A 20,893-nucleotide genomic window follows, 5' to 3' on the forward strand; every position below is an offset into this window, starting at 1 on the left:
AAAAAATAGGGACTATCAATCGGGGATTTGCCAGCTAAAATGCACTTGAATTTGCGTAGAATTGTAGGAGATTTAAGGCCGATTAAATAACTGGTTAACATTATTGCTTTACATTTTCTAGCTTTTCCAGACCAATGCAATGCAGACTATTAAAATTGGCCGTTTTTTAAGCTCTTGACTAAATTGATACAGCTTGGAAACCGTATTTATTTATTTATTTAATATATTATATATTATAAATTCTAGACCAATGCTATTCAGACTATTAAAATTCGGTTCATTTAATCTCTTAACTCAATTGATACAGTTTGGAAACCGTAATTAGTCCTTTTTTTAATATATTGCATAGGGAAATAAAGTAAACTAAATGCGTTTGTTTTAGGAAATGTATTTTTAATGGTTATATTTCTCAAAAGGATTTTAAAGGTCTGTTGATTAAATGCCTTTCTCCACTATTTTTAAGGTTTTACTTAGTTTAAACTATAACTTTGATCGCAAATGGAATTTTAAGGATGTGAAAGTTCTTTAATAATATATTTTTGAAACTTTTGGAAATTGCGTAGTCTTTAAAAGCAATATTAGCTGTTTTGTTGACTAACATTTTTATTTCATTCCAGAATTTCCCAGTTAATTCTCATTAGCAAGTCAAATGAAATAACCATATTTGCCAATTTCAGTTGGATATTGCACGAACAATGCCCAAAATTTATGCACATGCCCCATTCAATTCCCTGGTAATAATCATGCTTAATAATCGCAATGACAACTGTCTTCGAATTGCTGGCAAGGGCCAACATTTTCCCATTTTCCACCACCCACTTTTTCCCGCCCAGCTATGATGATGATGCCTGGCATATTGTGTGCATTTGCCGACAAGTTTTGCCATCAAAAACTCCCAAAAGTATCCAATAGTTTATGCCCACAAACTTGCCAAAGGAAAATGTTGGGTGGGGGAAAGTGGGTTTTTGGGATTTGCAATGTAGCGCAAGGTCGCGACTTTCCGTTGATTGCGTTTCTTGTGCATAATGAAGCTTGTCATCGGGCTGATGATGATGATGATGAAGATGCCCCAGCCTCCCATTTTCCATTTCCAACTTCGCATTCCTCACGATTTTCCGCATGCTTTTCCAACCCACATCCACGCTCATCCGCAAGTCAAAGTCGAGAAAAGCATTTCGCCGGCTAATTCACTTAATTAGTGTTTGTGGAATATTTTCCAGTATAAAATGCATACGGGATAAAAAAGTACGAGGAATAAATGAAATTGCGAGAAAAGCCGTGGAAAATGGGTAAACGCTGCTTAAAATGCGAAAAGCCAGTTGCGGGGGGTCAGTTAATCGCGGGAAAAGCTTCTCTAAGCCATCAAATAGCTTTATTATATAAACGTATAATCTGCGGAAAGCAAACAGCACGCTTTTTCTCAGCAGTTTCATTAGTTAATCGAAAACAGCTAAGTGGTATTTCATATATCTAGCCAAGAAGTGATATGAAATCGGGCGAAAAATCTCGATCATATGAGTTTATATGGAATTAAATTAATTATAATAAATAATAAATAATTGTAATCATACATATTCAAATGGAATAATGCAAGGTAAGACTTTATATAGTATTTTATGAAATATAAAAAAATTAAAAATAATTTTAATCAAACAGATTCTTTATTTTCTGAACCACAATTAAAGGATGATGGAGTTGGTTATATTAATCTTAAAATTGACTTTGTATCTAAGAATCTTATATTTTATTTCGCGATACAGGAAATAAGAAATTGCAAAATCACTCGTATTTTCCCTGTTTTAAGATGATGATCAATATAGCTTTTAGCAAATGCTAACTTTAAATGCATTAAAATTATTAAAGCTTTCAGTTTTTAAGTCAAGTACATATAGTCATTTTCTGCAGACATTTTACAGCAAGCGAAACCAATGGAGATTTATTTTAATTACACGATAAATCGATTTGCAATTGTTCGATGGATTTTTCAATTGCCCTCGATTGGCGCATTTTCTCGAATTAAGTAAAGTTATAAGCGAGCTGAACACTGGGATTATGTCGTGTCCGGGCCAATTACAGCTTAATCTTCATTGCACTGCATTCCCGGCTGCATTTGTAAGCAGGAAGCCCAGAAATACTCAGGAAAAACCAGGAAAAGTCCAGGAAAAAACCAGGAAAACCATGGAAAACAACAACAGCAATGACATTCGGTGGCGAACTGTGCTCTGTTTCTGTTTCAACTTTGTTGCTTTTCCGCGCTACTTATTTTTATACCCAGGGATATCGGTGTGATGGGGTCTATAGGTATTTATAAGTAAACAGGACCCGCCATATAATAAATAATTTCATTATAATAAATAGTTTCATTATTATTATATGGCGGATCGAAAAAAAATCTTATTGAGCAATAAATAATATCTTAATAACTTATTAAATATTTATATAGAGAAGAAATAGGCCTGGCTTATTAATACTTTAATTTGTAAATATTCCTAACTAATTATGTGTATTATTATCATTATTTTAAATGTCTTCATGTTTTCTCTTATTTCAAAACCCACGTTGGCTAAATATATGTTTTTGACTAGTGCTAGAGAAAATATTGTTTGAATTAAAGAACAATAATTGAAAATATTTAGACTAGAGATGTATAGTTTAAGTTCTTGACTTAGGAGTTTCTTAAAATATTTATAAAAAGATATTATGAAAATATTTAGATCTGGATTTGAAACATAACTATATATTTCATTAAGATTATTTTATTTGAGATTAAGGATAAAGATATGCGAAGAAGTTCTTGAAATGCTTATGTAAGATTTAAGATCAAATCGTGGGAAGATGTTTCTGAAATGTTCATCTAAGACTGAACCGTTCCCATTTTTATTCAATGATTTATAGTTATTTCACTCGTTTATCATTTAGTTACTTTATAGAGAGGTATCCCCCGGTCGAAACTTTGCCAAGTTCAGCGGAATTCCTCTGTTCCTCGCTCTTTAAATACCAAATCAATGGATTTCGCAGTCGTGCCTTGGCATGGATTTCTGGTTGGGTCAGGACAATGGGCGGGTGACGGTGGGTGGCTGTGGGGTTGGAGGTCAAGTGGGGTGGCAATGGGCGGTGGGCGAGGTGCGAGGTGCGAGTGCAGTGCAGCTGGTAGCTGTTAATTACCACGGCAATGGGGCGAGCGTTTAATGCAATGCCATTTGGTACGTGCCGCGCATAAAGTGGATGCTCGGCAATTAATTGACCCACCGTCACAGAAACCAAATCCCCGGCAAATAGGACCTTAAATCGAGGTGAACTCACTTGAAGGTGTCGCGGCTGAAGTTCTTGAATATATTGCATTCGGGATGCTCCAGCAGGCGGAATGCTATCGAACAATGGTGGTTCTCCAGCGGTGAGATGTCATTGTATCTGCAAATGATTGGTCATATATAGTTATGTGTAATGAACCTGGTTTGCCAATCGATTTACCCACCTGAGGGCCAGCTCGGTGCGGGCATTGATCTGGTAGATATTGTTGTAGCCAGGATGGTCGAGGTCGTGGCAGATGCAGGACACCAGCAGGATCAGACACTCCAGGTCGCCCAGGCGGCTCAGAAGATTCGCCTGGCGCGTTATGGCATACATCTGTAAATAAGGTTTTAATCGTACATTAATGTTTGATTCTATCTTTCAGTTTAAAAAAGTAAAATATGCATCACATCCAACCAAATTTACCCTTAAAGCAAAACTTGATGTCACAAAAATCGTTCCAAAATCAAGTAGACGATTTACAACCAGCCAAATAAAAGGCTTTCAACGAATTGTTAATTTTAAGTTGATTTCATTTAATTTGAAACAAAAAACCAAATTAAAAAAATCAGTCATGAATCGAATATCAGACCAACCGTCCCGAAAACCTTTGGAGATTTTTGTGGCACTAGAGAAAACACAAATTTTGTAGTTTGGGCATTTATAAATTATTTTGAATTTAGACAAAGCTAAAAAGATACGAGTATATTTGAAATATTAAATCTCACTCCATTTTAAACAGGGTTTGTATGCTTTATGAAGTAATAAGTAAACGTATAGCAATATTTTCTCTTAAGATCATTTTTCAGAACAGGAAATCGTTGTACAATCCTACCATTTTATAGACAGTTCTCTATTTGTAATGGCTTTTTTTTTCTCCAGTCTGACAAACTGCTTTTAGTTTCCCTTTTGGATTCAGTATTCATCCCCGCAAACATTTGCCATTTTTCTATCCCTTGAAAGGATGCACAGCATTATCTGACGCTTGAACATCATCGATCTAACCATTTATCTTGATGCTGGCAATTAGTCTTCGTATTTTAACATTTAAACTTAGCCGTTCAGCTAAGGCAATTGAGACTTTAAGCTGCCTTGCATTTCCCACCGGGTTTATTTTTACCTATTTCTACACCCATTCGATCCGATATGCCATCTAAGCCCCTTATTCCCTCGCGCCTTCTCCCTTCTTTGGGCCAACTCAATTTGTCTGCTGCGAAACCTTTGCAATTACCAGCCAAAGGACCTCCTCCAACTCAAGTCCCCCTCCTCTGGCCGCACTTTACCCTCTTTTTTATACCCTTGCAGAGGGTATATTGATTTCAGTCAGAAGTTTGCAACGCAGTGAAGGAGACGTTTCCGACCCCATAAAGTATATATATTCTTGATCAGCATGACTAGACGAGTCGATCTAGCCATGTCCGTCTGTCCGTCTGTCCGTCTGTCCGTCTGTCCGTCTGTCCGTCTGTCCGTCCGTTTCTACGCAAACTAGTCTCTCAGTTTTAAAGCTATCGGGCTGAAACTTTCCCAAAAGTCTTATATCTTTTGCAGGTAGTATATAAGTCGGAACCAGCCGGATCGGACAACTATATCTTATAGCTCCCATAGGAATAATCGGACAAAAAAATGAAAAAAAATTATATCTTTGGTGTTTTTTAGCATATAAACTCCTAAGCTTGGAAATAACAATTTTTAAATAATTTTGAATTTTGAATTAAATTTTATCGAAATCGGACGACTATATCATATAGCTGCCATAGGAACGATCGGAAAATTTGTGGAAAAATAATATGAAAAAAATTTTAGCTTCGGTGTTTTTCAACATATAACCTCCAACGCTTGGAAATAACATTTTTTAATTAGTTCTGAATTTCGAATTAAATTTTATCAAAATCGGACGACTATGTCATATAGCTGCCATAGGAACGATCGCAAAATTGGTAGGAAAATAATATGAAACAAATTATAGCTTCGGTGTTTTTTAACATATAACCTCCTACGCTTGGAAATAACATTTTTTAATTAGTTCTGAGTTTCGAATTTAATTTTATCAAAATCGGACGACTATATCATATAGCTGCCATAGGAACGATCGGAAAATTGGTAGGAAAATAATATGAAACAAATTATAGCTTCGGTGTTTTTTGACATATTATCTTATACTATTGGGAATATCATTTTTTGAGTTTTTAAATTTAATAATTATAGCTGCAAGGGTATATAAGCTTCGGCTTGCCGAAGCTAACTTCCTTTCTTGTTTACCTTTAATGCTTGTTACTTATAGTGCAAGGTATATAGTGCAATAACGCAGTACTACAAATATCATTTTAATAAAACAAAAAAACAAACATTAGCTAATTTTTGCAATGCATACCAAACTAGGAATAGACATTTTTACATAATACGAATGTTTTTTTAAATCGAGGTGAATATTGTAAAAAATTATTTTTTGGTACGAATCATTTCCGTAATATTTCTTAGTGTTTACTTATGAACTAATTCGGAATTTCGGTTTTTGATTTTAGATTTATATGTCCAACCATTTTTACTGCAGACTAATACCGCCCAAAAAAGGTGTCTTTCTTTTATAATTATAACTAGATGTAGGAAACTGGTAAAATAATACATTTTTTAAATAGTCATATTCAACTTGGAATGCAAGATATATCCAAGTACTAGGTATTCCATAGTTGGATCCCTGGATTATTGAGCTGCCTGTCCTGTTGGACCTGCAAAATCGTTGGCTGCAAATGAAGATGACTAGGCGGCGGAGACCCTCGAGGAATTTCAACAGCGTTCAATTGAAGCTCTTCGGAGTACGAAAGCAGCACAAACTTTACTCAGTCCTCTGTATTATAGTTGCAAGTGGGTGGTGCAGGGTGGTGCAGGGTGGCTCAGGGTGGTGCTGGGTGGTTCTGGAAGGGTGAATTCCTGGGAGGTGACACTTTGGGGTCTCTGGTCGTAAAAGTTGTTGCACAACTTTCGCCGCCATTGCGTTTACTTTGGCATTAAGTGCGAGTGAAAGGGGCGGCAGAATCGGAGTTGTGAAAGAGAGAGGGCCATATATATATATATATATATATATATATATATATATATATATATATATGTATGGTGTGAAAACACAGTCTATGTGGAAGAAAAAGGGGGGGGGGGGCTGCATGGGGCGCTATAAATTTATGCAAATGCAAATGCTATTTGCGTTTCGAATTTCGCAAGTTTATCTAAATTCATTGTCAACAAACAAACGCAGACAACTAACCCCCCCAAATTCCAAATCCCGAATACCGAACCACCCACTCTCGAGGGTGGGGAGCTGTTTGTGCATTTTCCGCTTGCTGGAAAACTTTTCAGCGGACTAAAATACACCAAGGAAATCAACTGCAGCGTCAGATGAAAAGTGCAGCCAATGGAAACTAGTTAAAGTGTTTGGTCACGCCCCGTTTGTGGAAGTCGGGCAAAATTCTCGGAGGAAAATGAAGTACAACAAAAAAGAAAAAAAATGGAAATGGGGTTTTTGGGCGGCTTCCGTTCAATAATTTAAATTTACGCTCTTGCCGCCGCCGTAATGCTCAGTTTTTGTTTCGCCTGTTTGTAGGTTGAACGAAAGCCGCTTAACGGCTTGACTGTCATGTCCTGCAAACGGCTTTTGAGTCCTCGCACACGCACACACATGCCAAATCACACACACCAGCGGAGGCAATTACACGCACTATGTGCACTAACAAGTACTCACAGTTGCGGTGAAATGTATAGTACTACTATCAGATTATAAAAATAGAATCAACATTTTTATCAAAATAGTATAAGGGGGTTTTGGAAAATTTGGTATTAACATTTTTATCAAAATAGTATAGGTGGTCTTGGAAAATATGGTATTATGGAAAATATAACTAAAGAAAAAGTTCATCAGCCCGAAAAACCTTTTTGAATATATTCAGAAATATTATATTATTAAAGATTGTTCGTAATATATTTTGTAGTTTTCTTAAATAGTCAATAAACCATATTGAAAAAAAACGTTGCGGTGAAATATATAGTACTAATATCAGGTTATAAAAATAAAATCAACTTTTTTATCAAAATAGTATATGGAGGTTTCGGAAAATATAACTAACGAAAAAATTAATCAAACCGTAAAACATTTTGGAATATTTTCAGAAATATTATATTATTATAGATTGTTCGTAATATATATATTATATATTATTATTATATTATTAAAGATTGTACGTAATATATTATGTAGTTTTCTTAAATGGTCAAAAAACAATATTGAAAAAAAACGTAGGTTAAGAAAAAACCTTGTTAAAATGTACTAATAATTGTGCATGTTATTAAAAATTCTAAAACTGATGGGGTATTGCTGTTGAGGTATTTAAATATAAATTTAACATAAAGTTTATGTAATAAAAAATATATTTATTTCTAGTTAGAGGTCAGAGAGGTCCTATTTCATCCACCGCTGCCGTACCGCCTATGCAAATGGGTGGCCCCATTGAATTGTAAAATACGTAACAACGCATATGGATCGCTGGAAAGCTATAAAAACGGAATGAGTGGTGTGGGGGAATTGGGAGAAATCCGCTAGCCGGAGGTCGAAATTCGAACATTCTGCAATCGACTCATATTTAAAACGGAATTTTTGCATAGCCAATAATACCAGAAGATTTTTAGTCCTTGTGGGAATAAAAATATTAGTCGCAGGCTTTCGATTTCAAACCATTCGTCGACGGTTATTTTATGAAGGACCAACAATTAAAGTCGTATTAAAAACAAAACAGCTTTTCGTTTTAAAAATAATCGGGTAGATGGGAATGCAAATTTAATGGATTATAAAAAATGAGTGGTTGATTTTAATAACTATTTATAATATAGTTGAGAGTTATTTAGCTTAAGAGTGATTAAATTATTTTATAAACAAAAACAATTTAGACAAATTATGTCGAAATACATTTTCATGTGGATAAGTTTTTATTTTTATTTATTTATTGAAAAAATCTAAGTCTAATCTAAATCCTAAGACTGTCATGATTCATAATGATTTACAACATTTAATAATATACGAGGTGTCATTGAAATCACTTATAAGTGTCTAAAATAAAATAGTTGAGAGTTACTTAGCTAAAGGATGAATAAATTATTTTATAAACAAAAACAATGTAGACAAATTATGACGAAATACATTTGTATGTGGATAAGTTTTTATTTTTATTTATTTATTGAAAAAATCTAAGTCTAATCTAAATCCTAAGACTGTCATGATTCATAATGATTTACAATATTTAATAATATACGAGGTGTCATTGAAATCACTTATAAGTGTCTAAAAGTATGAAAGAATATTTTTTAAATTCGAAAGTGATTTCTTGTTGCATTCTTTTAGTCACCTTTATAAGTGATTAAAAACAGTGACTGTTAATTAGCACATTTTCTTAAGCCCAAAGTGATTGTGGGATATTTTTCGCGCGTGTCCTTCGGGCAGTGCAACGCAGTTACGTGGGCGGAATAGTCATAAAAATAGTGCACACAGGTGAAAGGCAGGTGAATGGCAATGACGTGGACACCGATGGCGAGGACGATGACAATGGGCGCTCCCCTATGTTATTTTTTTGTCGGTTTTTATGGCCATGGTTTTGTTTTTTTTTGTCTGCCACATAATGCGGTTTATGGCAAACATATTTAACAGCAACAACGGCAAAAATAATAATGCGATTGTCATAGTTGCGCTTGTGGCAGCAATTTTGCAATGGGGCAACCGTGCGTATACTTGATGCCTCGACTATCTGACTTTCTCCCGTCCTTTTGTCGTCCTTTCCCCCGCCCCTTACTCCCCCCACCCCCTCGCATATTGTTGACTTCAACTTGCAGCCTGCCATTGTTGCCACGCCCACCCACTTTCAGCCGCCCTTTACCTGTTAGCCTTTGTTGCCTGGAAAAATAATTTATTAAAGTTTTCGTTTCGTTTTTCTTGTTATTTTTGCATTTTTTCCCTCTGTGCCAAATGTATCTTTGTCTTAGTTAGTTCTCGAAAGTTGAGCTACAGTGGAGCTCGACTAAGTGCAGCTCTTTTTGGCAAACTTTGCCATTGAAATAAGCTGGGAGTGACAATGCATTTCAATTTATTTCAACTTATATTTATGTCGGACCTTAAAACGAGCAGCTACGAAAAATTGTGGTATACCTAATGAAAATGGAGCGGGATCTTATGGGTATAAAGTAAAGAAAATGGAATATACCATACTGCAACAAATAGTTAATAAATAAAAGGATAGGGAATTTGTTATTTAACAAATCCTGAATTCACAAAAAACTTAAACCTAACCTAACAATGCAGGGGTGTACTTTCTCCAACTTTCTGATCCTGTGGCTTATACCCAGAACTAATGGATGGCTGGGTGTATTTTGGGAAAGTAAGTGAAAAGAACTCGCGGTGGAAGATGCAACAACACCAGGCAACTTTCATTTGCCAAAAATGTAGGTTAAAAAATGTTCCGCTGGCACTTGAGCAGCCAAGTGGGTCGCTGTTCTAAGTGCTCGGTGGGTGGTTTTTGGTGGATTCCCCTTTTTTATTTCTTCCATTTTTTTGGACAATGTCGGGTGAGTGACCAGTCAGTAGGTTCCTTTCTCTCTCTCTTTTCCATGGCCAATGTGTCGCTACTTAAAAGAGAGATACAAATTCCTTGTATCTTTCGCTTCTTGGTTGTATCTTGGCAGCTAAAAATAGGTCCTGCTCTAAGCCACATTCGCACACAGGGCCATTCAGACGCGTTTGCAGTTGTATGCGAGAGCGTTTTGGGTGGATTGCCCTTTGGCGCTTTAGTCTATTTTTGCACTGCATACAACTGGGCGTCGTTTATTGTGCGAACTCACACACAACCGACACACACACAGCATACACAGCATAGAGATTCGTATAAAGAAATACTCATGTGCTGGCTTATAAAAATTCGCACACTATATCGATTGCATGTTTCTGGCATCTATTCACATTAACATGCATTCATTGTGAGCATACACGTCCGTTATAGATATTGTAATTATATTATATGCATACATACATTATTTGTATAGCTGCTACGCTCAAGTATTTTATTAATAAAATGCGACACGAATTGGCCCGGACAATGGTAAAATATTAGATCACAACTTATGTGGCCCAAGGGGAGCCCATTAAGAAAAAAAAACCAAAGCGTATATCCGATTTCACTTCAAACTATTTATACTTGCTGGCAAAAAATACCCACAGACGAGCACAAAAGACGAGCACAGCTGCCCTCTGTTGGAAACTTAAGACCACTTACGTTGAAGAACTATTATATTTTTAGCAATCAATCAGAAACCAAAATATGAAAAGGATGTCCAGCAAGCTTTTGTTTGCCTGAATGAAATGTTTCAAATTATTATTAAATAAATTAAAAACATGTACGGCACGCTTGGTATACTAGTGAAATAAAATATCCAAACAAAAAGTCAGTCATCTTAAGAGATCTTTATATTTTTGAAGGACTCAAAAAGATTGTGATGTTTATGTTTTTTTACCACTCAGAGTCTTAAGGAAACAGATGAGAATTAGAAAAATAGGAAAGCATATGATTGCATAGACAAGGGATTGAAAAAGAAATCAATATAATGTACTTGTGGTAATTTTTGCAAATCAAATAAGTTTGAATTGAGTAAATATGAAAAGTATGTACAAATGGTAATTTATGGGATTTTATATAATATAAAATTTAAAAAAACAAACGTTCTGTAATTTTTCGGATATCAAATAAGATTAAATTAAATAAGTTTTCCTCTTTAATAAATTTAAGAAATAAGAAAAGTAAGTTTCCGAAATATTTACAATTTCTGCACACACAAAAAAATTTGATTTTGTAAAATTTACCAATATGGATAGTTATGTAACTATACAAAATAGTTTGCATTTATAAAATGTATTTTACTACTATTAAAAATAGTAGTACGTATTTTTTTGTTGACTGGCTTACTATTTATTAGCAAAACCACTATTTAATTGTGAAGTGAGTGTGTTTAGTTTTCGTTAGAGCAACTATTTCATTGGTGAAATTGACAATTGCAAGGGTTGGTTGAACAATTACCTAGGTAAATTTTACCAAAAGGGTTTTTTAATTTAAAAACGAAAACCAACTCACCATTTGGGCAACGCAGAAGCAGTGCCGAAAGTTGTGGAAGGGCACCTCGTTGTAGTGCTTGTAGACCTCGTAGAGCCATTCGCGCAGCGTGTCCACCGGGATGCTGAACTTCTCGATGAAGCCCAGCTCGACGAACATGGTCTGCATGAGGTGGATGACGTCGGCGTCGCCCCACTCGTAGGAGTCGAAGGCCGGCAGGCGCAGGGCGGCCCTCACCTCCTCCGAGAAGGTCGTATCACAAATTTCCAGGAAGCGGCGCTTCACCTCCTGATGCTTTGGTAGACTGCTTTTACGATGCGGCGGGCCCAGCGGTCGTTTGGAGAGACCTACAAGGGAAACAAGAGTTACGGCTTTTAGCAGGATGCGCAATTTTCTTAAGAGATCTTGAGCCTAAGTTACACTATGCCACATGAGAACATTCTGGGATGAGAGGTATTGGAGCTTAGAAACACATTACCTATAACTGATATTTGAGACCACATGCTGTTTTGTATTTATTTTAAAATAGTTTTCTCTAAAGAATATAATTGACAAGTAAGTACAGCTATGAGTGACCAAATACTTTACACAGAGAAAACCAAATAACCGTTTTTATTGCCATGTTCAGAGTATGATTTTATCAATTAAATTACCTAGTAATTTATAAAGGTTTAATTTATAGTTTATTAAGAGTTTGTCAAGCCATTTTACAATATTAAACTAAATATTTCATATATTTATAATATTCTAAACATTGCATATCCTAGCTTAAATTTGAAATAGTTTTCAGAACTTGACACACACTATACAACATGAAAATAATCTGGGATGGGAGTACGTAAAAGACTATGAAAAAGGGTATCTCGTTCAGAATATGCTGAATTTATCTATGAAAGTTTTTTTAACCTAGTTTTAAAATGTTTTACTTATGGTCTATAAAGCCATTGATATATATTATGTTTTAAACATTAATATATTAAATTTTCTTATTTTTAATACTGCTACTTACTTAATTTCTAATATGTTTTGGAACTTTATTAAAACTCAACTGATTTCCCTAAGTTAACATTTAAAAATATTATATTGTTTATTAAAACTACCAATTTTTAAGACCAAGTTGAGATATATTTTGAATTTCAACTTTATTATATACCTTTAAGTCTCCACCTGCTTTTTAATCCCCATCACAATTTGTTCTACCCCAGACTGACAGAAGTCAAGTGGAAATCTGTCGAGCTGCTCGGCTGTTCAATAAATAAATCAGGCAGTCGAAACCGGAAATACAGTCTGACGAATCGACCCATGGCAATTTGGATTATTGCAAATAAAGCGGTGGAGAACCAGTCCAAATCCGACTCCAGATCCGAATCAAAATCCACTTGCCGGAGCTCGAATATGAACGGAAATACATTGGCCTGCTCTAAACCGGGGGCACAGCTTCCTTTTCACCATTTCCCTCCACCTAAAGATTTTTTTTTGATTCTGTTTGGTTTCGGTTTTTTGTTTTTATTTCAACGCCATAGGCGGGAAATTAGATTTTCAATCGGTGGCACGCTTCAATGGCTGAAAATGAAGCACCGACCGACCGCCGACCTGTGGACCTCTGCCAGATAGTTCACCTTCACCGGCGGAAGCTGCCACGCCCCCTGCCGCACCGCCCTCGGGCCAGGTGCGATCCAGGAAAAGTTGAAATGTTTTGCCTCAATTTAGCTTGCAAATGAATCAAAACATTTTATGATTGCGGGCCACCCTTGAGAGGAAAGCGAACTAGCCTTCATGTTTCGCCCGCCTAATGAAGTTGGCCAGCAGTTCACTTTTAGCGTATTTTCTCGGGCCCAAAGGAGGTCAAATGCGAATAGAGTTTGTATCGATTAGATAGCAATGCTGTAACATGTATATATTAAGGATACCATAGGAGTTATTTTTGCAAAACAAATATTATGCTTCTTAAGGTTAAGATATTTCATCTAAGCACTAACTACAAGTTGTTGTAGGAATTTGTAGCATTACTATAATATTTTTACATTAAAGATACTTATATTTTTAATTAGTAGGTACCGCAATGCATACATTGATTTTCCTTTACTTCTTAAGATTAAGATATATCATACGAGTATAAGCATTTATCTCTAGCAAAATAAGGCTGTATATAAAGCAAATCTTTAGAGTTCAATCTTATGTGCAGGGAATTTAAAACTATTTGATGTTATACTTTAATTTTGAAGTTAAGTAAAATTGTAATATTTATGAAATGGTTCCTTTTGTTTGTATACATCGATATACACTGGTCGGCATATGTATTTTGACAAAATAAAAGTTAAGTATACTCATAACTTGAATTTACTTCTTGTAAACTATAGGCATCAATGGAAAGGTAATTTCAATGCCGTTTGAATGATACAATACATTTCTTTACCCATTCAGTACTTATTGAAAAGGACGAATTTGTGTAAATCAACTTTGAAATTTTTAAAAAAAACTTTTTTCCTCGACTTGAAAACTTAAACTTTTTGATGCAAAAAGTTTCTTCAAACAAAAATAATAGTAACTGCAAAAAGAATTTTTCAAATATCATTTTGCTTATATTTTTTATGATTTTTTGAAGGTGACAATGTCGGAAAAAATTTGTATGAAAAAGACAAAAATATGGCTCAAATGCCTGTTTTTAAGCATTTTCAAAAATTCATAAAAAATATAAGAAAAATGATTTTTGAAAAATTCTTTTTGCAGTTACTATTGTTTTTGTTTGAAGAAACTTTTTGCATCAAAAAATTTAAGTTTTCAAGACGAGGAAAAAAGTTTTTTTTTAAAATTTCAAAGTTGATTTACACAAATTCGTCCTTTTCAATAAGTACTGAATGGGTTAAGAAATGTATTATATCATTCAAACGGCATTGAAATTACCTTTCCATTGATGCCTATAGTTTACACGAAGTAAGTTCTAATTATGAGTATATTTAACTTTTGTTTTGTCAAAATACTTATGCCGACCACTGTATGTGCTAAATACCTATAAGTATATATAGTAATATACTCTAAAAATTGTTTATAATCAGCCCACTTAAATTATAAATAAAAAATGTGGTGCTACTCTTAAGCTCATCCATGAAACCTACTTTAAACCTTGAAGAATGGCCAACCTATACCTATATTTGAAATTCTCGGGGGCTTAGCATGGCGTTCCAGGGTGATTTCGAAATTGCTTCCTTCCCATCGGGCGACAAAAGAATGTCGCCATCAAAGGCCGTTCCTTGAAGGCCTCTTTCATTTGTCGTATTTCCAATTTCGAGGTTCATCGCATGGACCATGGATTATACCTATACAATGCCGGTTGGGGAGGGGTTGGTGGGGTTGGATATTGGGCATAGACCCCCCTCGGGTTAAAAAGTATATGTTATATGTATTTTATTCCAAATTTAGTGATATCTACTAACAACTACTACTAACAATATTTTGTTATATCCCCCCTCCCCACACGACCAAATTCTGGATCCGCCACTGACCTATAAATAGATCGCTTTTGGGACAAGGGACCCAACCTGTCTACTTTCGGGCGCCGCAATTTTCAAGGATCTCATTGTAATGAGAGCTGACTTTTCTGACAGTTTTGCCACACCCCTGCCCCCTTCCTTTCCACTGGCTGGGGGTTTTCCTCTATTCGGTTTCACCCACATCACAAGCGGTGCCACTCTTCGAAATTTGATTAAAACGGTTCCCTTTGAAGTGCACATCTACCCCCCAACCGCCCCGCCACTCACACACAGATACTCGCTCACACACACACACACACAAAGTAGTGGCTGGGCCACGCCCCCCGCTGACGACCGCCCACATGTGCTGCAAGCCAAACACTTTGCGGGCAACGGTTATAATTAATTTACTGCCACTTACAATTTTTAATTAAGCCGCCATCGCGATTCTGATATGCTGTATATATAGACCAAGTACACTGGCCGAAAAAGGAGTTAAAAAAAAAATAGGTGACTCGTTTTTATTGGCTTACAGAATTTTTTTTATGCTGCATTAATTTCTTTAAATTTGTTTTATATACTTAAGATTATGTTTCTGATTCATTTAGAAAGGGTGTTAAAATTGTTTAAAAATTAAGATATAGTTTTTATAAACTTTATCGATGGAATGGAAAATGATGTTATTGAGTTATAGAGATTCTGTGTCATTTATGTTCAAACCCTTTTTTTGGTCACAATTAAACATTTATTTTTAAGTTTTTATCATATGTGTAATTGTGAAATAATTGTCAAGGCTTTTATTGAATGATTTTTCATTTTTTATTTTGAGTCTATTAATTTTTAAGTTTTCCCTTTTCACAAATATTTTTTTACCTAAGTTTAAAAAATTATATTGTTATGATTTCTACATTCAAATTTGAGGCTTATAAATTTTTATAATATTTTTTTTTTATTTTTTACTAGCTTAAAAAATGCAAAATGGTCTAAATTTATAATATATATTTTTTTCTTTGGTAAATGATTTTTACTTTTTAGTTTTAGGTCCATAAATTTCAAATTAAGAAAAAATTTTGTTTTTAAATAATTTTGCTTGGTATTTTCAAAGGTAGTATTTTTGTAAGATTGCTACTTTCAAACACACTTATTTTTGCAGTGCCCATTTTGTTTGTCCGCCTTTCTATTTGCACACGCTTATTGCTCGCCCACAGAAAGAGAAAGTGGAAGAAAGTGCGACGGCGGCGAGGAGAAAGTCAGGTTCTGCGAAGGGGTAATAAAAGGTTGCTCCGTTATTAACTGACAGATTGATTTACAATGAGTCTGGGGTCAGGAAAATAGATGGATAATGAAACTCTCCTGCTGCTAATTACTCATGACGAGCGATTCGGGGTAAAATTCAGCTGAGGAAAGGCCATTTAGAAGGGGTAAAATAGTGTAACGAAAATACTGAGTGGGAGTAATGGCAGGTTCGACTGGTAATTGGCTAATTGGACGTGTGCATTTTCAAGAGCCAATAAACAGCTAATTGGCAAAGATGTGCAGTGATAAATCAATGGATGCATCAATTAAAAAATGTTGATTTTCAGATATTTGATAGCTAAGCAGGCTGCAAAAAAAATAACAAGTGTTGAGTGAAATTAATGGAGGGGAAGCAAGTGGTGCGAAAAGTTGAATTGAGTTGGCGAGTGCACTTGTATGTTTATCCAAATTTCTTTTCTGTTTGATCAGGAAGTGAAATTAAATTAAAATTTTTCCATATCCGGAGACCTTTTCCTCTCCATTCGGCAGGTGACAGCTTGATCGATGAGTTCTGCCAGCGACTTATCCCAAAATCCTTCACCGGAAAGGAAGTGTCTTTCAATGCAACTTTGATGCATCGGAATATGCAAGTATAAAATTGAAAATATCACTGGGCTTTCCTCTTATTTCCCCATACATTTCCTTTCGTTTTTCCGGTATATCCGTCATTTTTCCGCCCTTTTTTTTTCCCCCACAGCAACGGCACAGTCACAATTGCAAAAATATAAGCTGTCATTTGTGTTTGCCGCACTGACAATAATTCTGTGATGATTGATTGAAAAGTGACAATGAGACAAAGAGTAATGCTTATTGATAGTTCTGGTCAATATCCGGTTGATTAGCAATCAAAGTAATTGTGCCAAAAGCAAGGTTTTTTGCAGTGGGGTTTTTTTTTTTTTTTTTGAGGGGGCAGCAGTTTCGTTTGCCAATTTTCTGGCAGGACAGGCCGCCACACACACAGAGGACCTGATAAATGAAGTCGATATTTTGTGCCGGGCCGAGTGGGGCAATAAAATTTGCTGCCAAATATTGCAATTGTTGCAGTGGGCGGTCGTCCTTTCGTCCTTTTGGTCCTTACGGGTGCTCTCACATTGCGCATACGCCGTGTGGCCGGCAGCTGCACTCCACTTTCGCTGGGCGACCACCTCTTGATGGCCATTTATCAGACCAACGCTCCATTCCTATCCACCCTTTGTGCAGTTCGGCCAAGTGACGCACATTCTCCTCACCAGGCCCATAATTCAATTGTTTTTACTTGGCTGCGGCCTTCGGTGCGAAAAGTTTCCCCCCTAACCACGAAGTTCAGCATTAAGCCATTCCTGCCAATAGCCAATCGCCAATCGCCAAACGCCAATTGCCAATTGAATTTCATGGCCAACGTTAAGCAAACCGACAGTTTGAATTATGCTTTGACGCATAATCGATGCCGTTTGACAGTGGAGAGATGCCGTGTGGAGAGATGCTGGCTGTGGAGAGTCGGGGTCCAAAAATACAAAACTGTCATTGGGGAAAATGTCAGCGGGTGGCCCGCTGCCAACTGAGAAAATGTCCAGGCGAAAATGCATCACATGCATTTATAATGCACAATGGACGGAAGGTATTTCCGTGACCCTAATAAATATTCAATTTGATGGGGATGAAATTAGATGGTAGACGGCACATCCATGTGCATACGAATGCGAATGTAGTTTGTCCAAAAGTTTGAGCAAGTTTTCCGCTTTCGTGGTTGCTGAAGTTGAAAACTTGGACATTTTTCAACTCATGAATAAAATAAAATATAGGGTCAATTCTTAGATTCTTAATAACTATTACAAAACAAATCCATTCACTTTTTTATTAATATTCTTTAATGCTTTTATATTAATAAACATTTTAGTATTATTTTTAAGAAGTCTTGATCAGCATTAAAGGTTGTCCTTGTAAAGTTTAACTAAATAAATTGTCTTAGATTAAATAACTAATGTTTTTGTATCCAAATGTGTAATAAAACAAATTAATCAAGCTTTTATATCAATAAAGATTAAAGTGATAAAACAATGTGTTAAGTTCAAAGATTTTATATTAAATTTAAATATTTGCTTGCTATGTTTTTCATTCATGTGTCATATTTGTAAACATGGAAATTTAACAAGTATAGTTAATTTAAAGATATTAATCTTTGATTTTTGTATGAAATTCTTTTCTCTAATGACATACATTTTTTTTGGTAGACAATAATTTTTTCTATTATTCTTTCTATAATAATTCTAATATTTTCAAATTAAATCATTCAATTTAATATGTTCAGCTTGAAACTTTGAATACAATGTGCTGATATATATTTTAACAATTTTTTTTTTTTGGCGAAGGATTCCACCGATTAGCTAGCGAATATTTAGCCCAGTCAACAGGTGGGATTTATACCTAACTAACTTTCTCTGTCGAATTCCGGATGTCAAGTGGTTAATTCAACTGCCAAAGGGATGTGGGATTATAAATCAATGCCCATGAGGGGCAAAAACTGGCCAGGACTTTCGACGAATGCCATTAATTATGGCAACTGTTTGGGAAGATAATTTCACGCCTAGCAGGATGCAATAAAATGTGAGTACTGCCCCCTTTTTGGAGATACAATGGAAAAAAGGGGCCAAAAAAAGGGGCAAAAAAAGGCTGTTGATTATGGCCGCATTATGTGTACAAGCTGTCGTATCAAATGTTTTTTTTTCCCCTCAGTCTTTGTTTTTTTCACTCTTCTGGTTTATTTTTTCTTCAGCTTCTCCCAGTGTCCTTTGTCCTTTGGCCTTTTGCCCCCGTTTTCGTGGCGCTGCTTAGCCTAATGACCCCCTCCCCTCGCCTGCGTTGTCTAATTAATTAATGGATTGTAATTAATTATTTAACACAATGCTCCCGGAGTCGTGCGTACGTGTTCTACAAGCTCCATTTTTATGGGGACCTCTCCTATCAGGCCCCATTCAATATGCATGTTAAACGCACAACAAATGACAAATTTTGGCCACAATGCGACACGTCGACAATCCACAATCCGCCGAGTCCCGAAATGTGGGGGCGTACCAAAAACCAAATAATAAAAGGGGGCGGGGCAATGCCAAGAAACAGATTAGGGGGATGCAAAGAAGGAGTGGGAGATTAATGACGAGAGTGCCTCCCAGTCGTCTCCCCACATTATTTATACCCATACTCGTGTATATACTCCCAGGAATTACGGAGCGCGAAATAATTAACCGAAAAGGATCATCTACGAGAGCAGCGAGTGAATTAATTTTTCACCAACCTGCTATCTGTAAGCCCCAGACCAAATGATTAAAGGTTCTTTCTTTTCCCATTCTTTATTTCCTGGCACATTTTATTGGGTCCCTGCCTGTGCATTTGTGTAATTGCCATTCATGGAATTACCTCATGATTGATTTCAGAAACTGTTAAATAATTTAAGGTCATTTTTTTAAACATCTGTGAATATCGGTGTGTTTACAATGTATTTCAATAAAAATAAAATCTTTATGAGGGATTTTGGGAACTTGTAAATTGTTTGTAGCGATTTTTTTTTATGTCTGTGAATTTTGGTCTAAAAAAAATTAGATTTATGAAAATATCTTTTATGGTTAAGTTAAATATAAGTATAAATTATAGTAAATTATTAATTAAAATTTTAAACAATTTAAAAGCATTTTTCAAAATGTCTGTGTATATTGATATTTAAGATATCTATTTTTAGATAAAAAAGGTTTTAAACTATTTTCACCAAATATTATAATATATAACTGTCTTTGCTAAAATAATAGCTTTAAATCTGTTTAAATTCTATAATAGAACGCAGAAAATATTAATGCTATTTTAAAACTCCTTAATCACTTAAAAGTATACTCCTAAGTTTAAGTAGCGGGGTTAATTTATTAAATCAACTAGAAAGTTTAGAAGTTTTTATTGTTACCTTTGACTTAAATTTTGTAATCCTAAGTCTACTTTTGTGATAAAAATAATATTTATAATGTTTAGATGTACTGGTGAAACTGACAGTTTTAAAATATTTAGCTATTTGAATATACTTTTTATTGATAACAATATTTAAACGCTTAAATATTCTTTTCCAATTCAAATTGTTTAAATATTTATAAATATAAATAAATATACTTTTCCTTCATTTTGGTGGATCTATTTGTTATTATTGGCTTATTAAAATATTTATTTTTATAATAACGAAAAAACCGCTGTGGCTAAAAAAGTGATTCAACAGATGCGGTGAACGATGACCATCTGCTTAGCGTATGCACACAATCGTATTGATTTTCCACTAATGGTGATCAATATGCTTGCCTTTCCTGCCACTAAACACTCGAATGTGTAGGGGAAATAAATCAGAGCACACGCATGATATATGAGTGGGATATGCAGGGGCATAAATGTAGCTTAAAGGCCCTGTTGCAGGTCTGTGGCCAAAGAGAAGTTTCAATTAGGGGCTTAGGCAGGGGCGCACGGGAAGAGGGGGCATGGGCCCAGGAAATTGGCAATCGTAGTTCGCTGCTGATTCGTTTCCCTTTCATCCTCGTTTCATCTTCACCTGCTTCTGCTGTTTGTCCATCAATTTGGCTCGCCTGTCTTACCTGTGTGCATGGATGTATGGGTGTGTATGTGTGTGGCGGAAATACACTGCAATTGATTGGGAGTCTACTTCTAATTGCATGTCCCGAGTTCATGTACAAAAATCAA

General features: G+C 35.4%; 1 protein-coding gene across 1 annotated transcript in view; it reads right to left on the reverse strand.

Moving 5' to 3' along the window:
- LOC119558173 (high affinity cGMP-specific 3',5'-cyclic phosphodiesterase 9A) overlaps nucleotides 1-20,893 on the reverse strand; it is a 140,330-nt gene that overhangs the window by 14,200 nt on the left and 105,237 nt on the right. The window contains exons 5-7 of the mRNA XM_037871439.1: nucleotides 11,445-11,770; nucleotides 3,476-3,627; nucleotides 3,304-3,411 (exon numbers count right to left, since the gene is read on the reverse strand). Coding sequence (XP_037727367.1) covers nucleotides 3,304-3,411; nucleotides 3,476-3,627; nucleotides 11,445-11,770 — 586 coding nt within the window. The remainder of the gene's footprint in view (nucleotides 1-3,303; nucleotides 3,412-3,475; nucleotides 3,628-11,444; nucleotides 11,771-20,893) is intronic.

This window comes from Drosophila subpulchrella, chromosome X (genome assembly GCF_014743375.2).
Source record: "Drosophila subpulchrella strain 33 F10 #4 breed RU33 chromosome X, RU_Dsub_v1.1 Primary Assembly, whole genome shotgun sequence".
NCBI classification, from domain to species: Eukaryota; Metazoa; Arthropoda; class Insecta; order Diptera; family Drosophilidae; genus Drosophila; species Drosophila subpulchrella.